The sequence below is a fragment of the Microtus ochrogaster genome, chromosome 21, assembly GCF_000317375.1.
Source record: "Microtus ochrogaster isolate Prairie Vole_2 chromosome 21, MicOch1.0, whole genome shotgun sequence".
Taxonomy (NCBI): Eukaryota; Metazoa; Chordata; class Mammalia; order Rodentia; family Cricetidae; genus Microtus; species Microtus ochrogaster.
In genome coordinates this window covers 32,260,862-32,269,608 of record NC_022022.1, presented here as the reverse complement: position 1 = coordinate 32,269,608, position 8,747 = coordinate 32,260,862, and the positions used below count along the sequence as shown (strand labels likewise).

General features: G+C 45.5%; 1 protein-coding gene across 1 annotated transcript in view; it reads left to right on the top strand.

Moving 5' to 3' along the window:
• Positions 1 to 8,747, top strand: part of Mttp (microsomal triglyceride transfer protein) — a 38,710-nt gene that overhangs the window by 22,421 nt on the left and 7,542 nt on the right. The window contains exons 12-15 of the mRNA XM_005357339.1: positions 1,668 to 1,879; positions 3,683 to 3,780; positions 3,880 to 4,001; positions 5,248 to 5,475. Of these exons, the coding sequence (XP_005357396.1) occupies positions 1,668 to 1,879; positions 3,683 to 3,780; positions 3,880 to 4,001; positions 5,248 to 5,475 (660 nt within the window). The remainder of the gene's footprint in view (positions 1 to 1,667; positions 1,880 to 3,682; positions 3,781 to 3,879; positions 4,002 to 5,247; positions 5,476 to 8,747) is intronic.

The window sequence follows — 8,747 nt, the reverse complement described above, 5'->3', positions numbered from 1 at the left end:
TGTAGACCAGGCTGGTCTCGAACTCACAGAGATCCGCCTGCCTCTGCCTCCCAAGTGCTGGGATTAAAGGTGTGCGCCACCATCGCCCAGATAGAAATAACTCTTAAGTTGTATTTAAGGCTGTTTGAAATCAGCCTCACATTTTGAATGGATAATTCCTGTATCCTGAAACACATCTTCTTATTTTAAGAAACAAATTCTGGGAGTTGGCCAGGTAGCTAAATCCTCCTTAGAAATATCTTTGCTTTTGTACATTTCAGAACATTGGTAACGTTTTCAGCTGGCTGGATTGTGTGGTCTCACTTGTTTGCGTATGGTGTTCTAGAAGCTGCCAGCATTGTGATTTTGTTAGAGCCGGGAGAGCTTCGGTGCAGAGAGTGTTTTCCACTGAGGATGCTCTCTGAAGCTGAGTGTCCTCTTGCCACTTTTGTATGAAAGACAGTTGGCTGTGAAGCATGAGGTGTGGGCTTTTAAGAAAGACCAACCTTGCTGTCATTCTGCGTGGTTCTCTCCCAGGTGTTTGTTCTCGGGTGAATTATTGAACTCTTACAAGTCTGAGAGCAAGGGCAAAATTGAGGAGATAGAAAAAAGCAAGAGGAAAGGAGAACCAAAGAAAATGGCCTGGTATGTGTAGAATAAAGATTCAAGGGAGATGCTGCAATCCCTTATAGAAAGCAATTCTTGAAGGAACTAAAGTAGCCCCGTGAAACCTGTATTTATTTCTCTGGGGGCAATGTTTCTGTGACCTAATTCTGGTCCACTAGACCCCACCTGTCTAGGGTCCTGCCACCGTACTACCACCATACTGATGGCCACACATAAACTTTGGGGAGACACATTCAACCCATAGCGATTGGTGCAGAATGCCAAATTAGGGGATTGCACATGAGTTGGGCCTGGGGATGTTTAGAAACTGTTTCTATTTTTAGCGTGCACATAAAACTGCTTTTGGAAACAGGCACATTAAATTTTCTATTGAAAAAGAGAGGAACAGAACCTGAGGTACTGTACTGTAAGAAAATATCAGTTCCTATTGCCTTCTCCCCCTCAAATTCCCATCGCCACAGCAGGAACCTTGGGGTCTAGAGTAGGTAATGCCAAGCACTGTCGCAATAACACAGGAACTGAAAACCCTCACAGCTGACCCACAGTTTGCTCCTCATGCTGTGTCTAACATGGGTAGGAGGATATGAGCCCATGTGTTCACAGCAGTCATAAAAGAGATGCAGAAGACGGCAGGTCTTAGCTGCCTCCGCCTGAGAGCCATTCACATCAGTTCTGTTCATGGTCCATGCTAGCCTAGTCACATGGAATCAGCCTAATTGCAAAGGAATCTAGCAAATGTAATAGTACACACACACACACACACACACACACACACACACACATATATCTAAATAAACACTTGCTATTTTCACGGCAATATCAATTTTTAAATTATTGTATTAATTTATTGAGAGAGAGAGAGAGTTCACCATGGCACACATGGAGAGTTCAGAGAGCTACCTTTTGAAGTCAGTTCTCCCCGTCGTCATGTGGGTCCAGAGGTTTGAACTCATGTTGTCAGGCTTGGCCACAGCCACCTTTACATGATGGCTCACCTCACTGTCCCTCCAATATCAACCTTAAACTCCATGGGTGTACTGAGATTAAGCATCTTCTAATAGGTGAAGAAGACCTTGAACAGGATATACCACCAGAATCGTAAGGTCCACGAAAAGACCGTGCGCACGGCTGCTGCTGCTGTCATCTTGAAGAACAACCCATCCTATATGGACGTGAAGAACATTCTGCTGTCTATTGGGGAACTTCCCAAAGAAATGAATAAGTACATGCTCACCTTTGTGCGAGACATCCTGAATTTTGAAATGCCTTCAAGGTATGATGTATTCCGTATGCCTCTTGCTACTCAAGCCGATTTGTATATTGATACGGTGCACACATAGTTAATAATCATGACCTGGTCATTGCACAGGGGAGTGTTACATAAATCCAACGAATGCCAAATTTCCCCAAAGAAACTCTTAAGTGAGTCAGATAAAACAGTGTGCCTTTCATTGGTGGAGATTTGGAACCTGGGGTGGATTGGTAAATTATGTTCGGAATGTTTTAACGTCTGATTACACTTTCAACAGGACTATTTTTGTAAGTAGCACAATGAGACAGAGCATGTCCTCAGCAAACGCTCTTTCGTCTTAACTTTTCAGATGTGGGGAAGTTTGAAAACTTCTATCAATGGCCCAGGGTGGCTGTTCCTTAGAGCAGAGGACACAGGACTGGGATTGGTGGGAGTGAGCGGACAAGGAAATCAGAATAAGAGGAAGGAGATTAGAAGCAGAAGGGAGGAGGACAAGGAGTAGAGTAAGAGGGACAGAGGAGCAGGGCAGTCAGAGGGAGGGGAGTGGGCAGAGGGGAGGGGAGCCGGAAGGAGGCAGGGCCTTTCGGGCCTGTGTGGCTCAGATTCTTGTGTTTCTTTGTTGTTCTGTGACACTCCTTGGAGGAGGCCCTGGTGTATTTGATGCCTCTGCTCTGGAAACCTGGTAATCTGGAGACAGGAAAGAGGAGGTAGTGAGCAGAGAGCAGCCTAGGAAATGGAAAGAAGCCATTGCAAATGTTTACATCAGTCTCAGAAAACACACACACACACACACACACACACACACACACACAAACTGTAAAGCTGAAAGGGATGTTGAGGTTCACCTTGCTTGATATGAACCTCTTTCCAGTATAGCGGTGTGTTTCTTTCTTTCTTTTTTTTTTTCTTTTCCTGGCAAGTGGTACCAGACTCCTCTTGACTCTCCCCCTTGTCAGGAAGCTCACTCCACTTGGCAACTCTGTGCCACTGTTGGGACTTCATTACTGTGTCCTCCTGCACACTGATGCCTTCACTGGCTCCGGTTTTGTCTCTGGAGCACAGCAGAATGTGTGCAGTGTTCATCCACATGGAAACCCTCTGAATATTTGATGGCATGACCTTTTCAGTTCTAAGCTACGACTCTAGTGAGTGGCTGATACCGGCGCATAGGGAGATATGTGTTCCACTCCTTCTTGCGTCGTGTTTCTGCCTCAGACCTATTTTTTGGAGGGGGGGGATTTTGACATGTTTTAATTTTACTATTACTGATAAATTAGTATGATCAGTGAGAAACAAAAAGATCTGTGCAAGCCTGAAGTAAGAGTGAACACTTTGGAGGAGAGACTCGTCCTGCGGGCTTTATTGAGCTTTTCCTGTGGTAGACAATACAAAGCTAGCAGTCCTGGAAATGTACTGTTCTGCCTCATCTGCTATGGTGATTTTGGAAGGTATAGAAAAAGTCAAGAAAATGTGTTCAGCCTCCTGTGTAGCGCAGCTTCCTTAAATTCATACACTATTTTAACAACACAGCTATGATGATTCAATGTGTTTTCTGCCCAAAGCATCTATCAGTCAGCCGAAGACATATCTTAACTGGGAATCCTTACCCTCTGTCCTTTTGACACCAAACCGTTTCGGCTATGTGAGGAATGAAGGGGACAGCCCTCATCTTGCCACCGATGCCCAGCTGGCACTTCTTTTAGTCTGGTGGCATGAGGAAAATGTGGCCTTCTTTTTATAACACTGAGGATTTGGTCGCATTCCCAGTTTGATTTGGGAACCAGACATTTCCATGAATGAGAAGTCTTCTCTTCTGTATTGCAGCAAAATGGTCCGTCGAGTCCTCAAGGAGATGGTTGCTCACAATTATGACCGTTTCTCCAAGAGTGGGTCCTCCTCCACCTATACTGGCTACATAGAACGTAGGTGACACCTGGAGAGCTCCCCCCCCGCCCCCACCCCCGCTCACCCCTCTCATTAGCGCTGCCGAGCCATCACTGAGCCCTGTGTTTTGTCACTAGGTAGTCCTCATGCAGCATCCACTTACAGTCTTGACATCCTGTACTCTGGTTCTGGTATTCTCAGGAGGAGTAACCTGAACGTCTTCCAGTACATCGGGAAAGCAGACCTTCACGGCAGTCAGGTACCCCATGGCCCATGAGTTGTCAGTGGTAGAAACTGCTTGGAGGACAGTGACACTCTGAGAGCAGCGTTACAGAATATGTCTGTAAGCTGATGGTGGCTTCTGTCGTAAAGTTCCAAATCCGAAGTTGAAACTGACATAGTTGGTTCGCTCCACTTCCCAGACGTCTGTCTGTAACTCCAAACACACCTGCATCGGCAGAATTGAGTTGAGCCAGGATTTGCTAGTCAAGCGTCACTCACAGATATGTCCCGTGGGTAGTTCTGAGTATTTAATGTACGCGTGTTTGCCGTTTTGTTCATCTCTGTAGAGACTGACTTCCCCTTACAAGAAACTTCATAACAGTGTACAGCTCTTAAGGAGTTCATTTCTATGTCTCCAGTGCTACCAGGGGAGGAAAGAATTAAGTGTGGGCAGTTGAAAACTGGTAGAATTTTAGTTCAAAATTAAATGATGATGTATCGTTATTATGAATTATGCCATCATTTTGATTTAAGGAATATTCAAGCTTCAAAAATGATCCATAGCTATGAAAACCTGAATGCCCATCCATATGAAACGTCCACATCCTTCAATAGCACCCTGGTCAGAATCCCACACCCTCCCTGCTGAGGCATTGCCATCTGCTCTCTGATATGCCCTGGGAATGCCAAACACACAGTGGGTAGTGTCTGACTATGCAGGATGAAAAATACGCAGGATTCCTTACCTACTGGTCATCAGGGCGTGAACCTCCTCATGGTGTGACCTCATCTCATGGGGAGGGATGAAACTGTGATGTGGAGGGGTGTGGGTGTGGCTTCTCAGAGCAGCGGACTGGGCAGCACTGCCCTTGCCTCTCCATCTCCTTGCAGAGGCTCACAAAAATGGCAGGCCCACTCTATGAGACAGAGTCAGGAGATAAACGTCTCGGATGGTGCCCTCCACCAGAACACTTGTGGCCTTTGCAGTCACAGAGGAGGCATCTGAGCCCGGCCTCTGCCTCACACTAGTGAATATTTACCTGTCTTCACCCCATCTAAATGAATCAAATCTCCCATACAGCCAAAGGTGGTTATGAAGATTACATGGCGAAGACTAATTATCATTATGTTCAGACACAGAGGTTTAGTTTCAATTCTTGCCTAGTTACAGAAGATATTTAGGTTTTGGTCCTGAAAACGTCCTCCTCGTAGCTCGGAGGCATCTCCATCATTATGGAGCAGGTGGGGAGCAGTGGTCCAACCTTGTACCCTTTCTTCCCCAGGTGGTCATTGAAGCACAAGGACTGGAAAGCTTAATTGCAGCCACTCCCGATGAAGGAGAGGAAAACCTTGACTCCTATGCCGGCATGTCAGCCATCCTGTTTGATGTTCAGCTCAGACCTGTCACTTTTTTCAGTGGATACAGTGATTTGATGTCCAAAATGCTGTCGGCATCTGGCGACCCTGTCAGTGTGGTGAAAGGGCTAATTCTGCTGATAGATCATTCTCAGGTAACTGTCTACCTCTCTCAGCCTGCAAGTGTTTAGTGTGCGCGCGCATGTACGTGTTTGTGCACACTAAGCACACCTTTCCATAGTCAGATCATGTGGAAGCCAGAGGTCAGCCTCAGATGTGTTTCCTGATTGCTTCCCAGCTTATTCTTTGAGGCAGTCTCTCACTGACTCTGGAGCATGCTCAAGTACACTGTAATGGCTGGACAGCAAGCCCCAGGGTTGCCTGTGTCTCTACTGCCCCAGCACTGGGGTTATGGGAATACACTACTGTGCCTTGGTTTTATGTGAGTGGTGGGAACCGAAATCAGGTCGTAGACTTGTGCAGCAGACACTACCCAGCTGAGCCTCTCAGTCCTCCAGACACAAAATAAACATGTCTAGAAAAACACGTTAGAGCTCCATGGGTCCTGGTGCTCACCCTCTAAGCATTGGATCCTCTTGCTATTGTCGCCCCTTCTCCATTGCTGTACACGAGTAACATGTGTTTCTCTGTTATTTGTTGCTTAGTGGAAAATGCCCGGGTGGGACAGAGCAGAGATGGCTGCATATTTGGCTCTCCAGTACTAGGAGCTTGGTGTTTATCCTGAATGCAGGAGCTGAGCTAGCTGGCATTGTGATGACAATGATTATGAAAATCAGTATGCTGCATCATTTTCATGACGTCATACCTAATGAAGGCCTGAGCCACGGCTGACACCAGCCGGTGTTTCGGGTTCATTCTTAGAGAGGCTTGCTCATCCGTAGGGAACAGAAGTGCTTTTAGTTCCTCGACCGTGTTCTTTAGGACTTGTCTGCAGTGCTCCTCAGCTCTCATCCTATAATGCCCCTCTTTATGTGGGAGAGTTTCAGTGACGACCACCCTATGGAATTCAGGTGGCTTGCCGCATTGGACCTTCTGAGAAACACAGGAGGGTTCATTGGAACAGCCTTGAGATGGGTGTCTGAGGCTTACATTTTTTCTTTAATGCTTATACCCTAGTATAATAATATTTAAAATGGAACATTGCTAGGTACCATCTTATGGGGCATTGGTATGTACTCTTATTCATATTTATTATATTGAGCATTATACGGAGATTTTATTTAAAATTGACGTGCTGTGGGAGTGGCCTCTTGTGAAGAACAGACCTTCAACAGATCTGAAGATCTTATCCGCTGTATCATTCTTCATCAAGGCACTAGAGGGTTCTAGTTTTTAGGTTCTGTTTATGAAGTCACAGGATTTAAGAGCTGAGGCAACTTTAAGTTTCACGTTTTGTTAAGACTCGCCCCAAAGCATCAATGACTGGGATTAAATATTTGTCTCTGTCTTTATAGCTCCTTATGTAAATTCTAAGTAGACATAGATCGCAAAAAAAAAAAAAAGTAGTTTGGCTTTTATGATGTAATAAGCATTTGGAAGTAGGCAGTCCAGGGTTAACAAAGAAATCCTCAGGGACCAGAATCTGTGCACTTCAGCTCAGCCTGACTAACTCACTGTATAGCCCAGTCTGGCCTCAAACTCACAGAGATCCACCTGCCTCTGCCCTCTGAGTGCTGGGATCAAGGGCATGCGCCACCATGCCCAGCTTTACTATGGCTTTTAATCTCACCTTGTCACCTTGTGACTGTGTACTGACCACGCTCCATCTGCCACATCACCCAGTCCCCCAAGGAAGGAAGAGGAGGACATAGAGCTGGATGGCTATCCAGACGCCCTGGTAGAATGTCACTGACCAAAGTCACCAGTGTCACGTAGCTATCTGTAGCTGCAAGGGAAGTCGGTTTTCACAGCGTTGTACTGGGTGGAGATGCACATTGAAGAAAAGCATGTTTTTCCCCGTGTGAATGAAGAGGAAAACTAGGGGTGCTTCTCATACTCTCCAACCCTCTAGTCATGCAAAGCAAACCCTCAGTGCAGCAGACCCATAAAAGACAGAGAGTGACTATTCCAGGCTTGAGAGCCAAATGCTCTTGATGCACCTAGACAGCCTTATGATTCCAGAGGAAAAACAGCCATCAGCAGGATAGTAAGCGAGGACAGCTGTGTTCCAAGAAAATTTTATTTACAACAACAGCCAGTGGAGCAGAATTTCCTGCAGGCTATAGTTTGTTAATCTCAGACTTAAATTTTCCTGTATGGCTTTCCTATTCATTAAGATACTTCCCCCTAGGCAGGTGTGGTCTGTGAGCGATTGCCCTTTCACTATTATGCATAACCAGTATCTGTGTGTGGCAGGCTGAAGTCTTCGGCAAAGCTGAGGTTATTTCACAAATAAGCTGCCAAGGCCCCAGGCTCTGCAGGACACTCCAGCGATGCCAGTCTAGCTTGAGAAGCACATACCACTCCAGGACAAGTGCTGACATTGAAGGAAACATTGGCCGCTGGCAGCCTGTCACAGCCACCAGGGCAGATAAAATTACTCTCTCTCTCTCCCCCCTTCTCCCTCTTCTCCTTCTCCCTCTCTTTATTTCTCCCTCTCTGTGTCTGCTTTTCTGTGTATATCTCTCTGTCTCTGTGTGTCTGTCTGTGTGTATATGTGTCTATTTGTCTCTGTCTCTTTCTACATATATGTCTGTCTGTCTCTGTGTCTCTCAGTGTGTCTGTCTGTCTGTCTCTTTGTCTCTCTCTGTGAATGTCTACCTGTCTCTGTCTGTCCCCCCCCTCTGTGTGTGTGTGTGTTTGTGTGCCTGTTTCTGCCTCTGTGTGTGTGTCTGTCTCTGTCTCTGTCTCACTGTCTCTCACTGTATTACATTTCACAGATGAGTGTCTGAGAACAAGGAACCTTGTTAGCCAGGAAATAACATATTTTCCTAAATAGAAGAAGCAATGAGATGAACTATCAAAATGTCAGTGTCTATTCTACAAGAAACACCTTGCAGGTCATAGTTAAAAAGCAAAGGGATCAACCCCAAATTCAAAGTTCTGGCACCTTCTTCTTCTAGTCCATAGACAAAATGTTAAATAAATGTATTCTGGGCCAGTTGAGGATGTATGTTTATGCTCTATATTCTTTGCAATGTTCCTCAGAACAGACTTTCTTACAATGAGACACAGAGTTGTAACTATGTTTCCTCAGGACAGACTTTCTTACGATGAGATAGAGTTGTAACAATGTTTCCTCAGGACAGACTTTCTTAGAAACAAAATTGTAACAATGTTTCCTTAGGACAGACTTTCTTACAATGAAACACAGAGTTGTAACAATGTTTCCTCAGAACAGACTTTCTTACAGTGAGACACAGAGTTGGAATTATGTTTCCTCAGAACAGACTTTCTAACAGTGAGA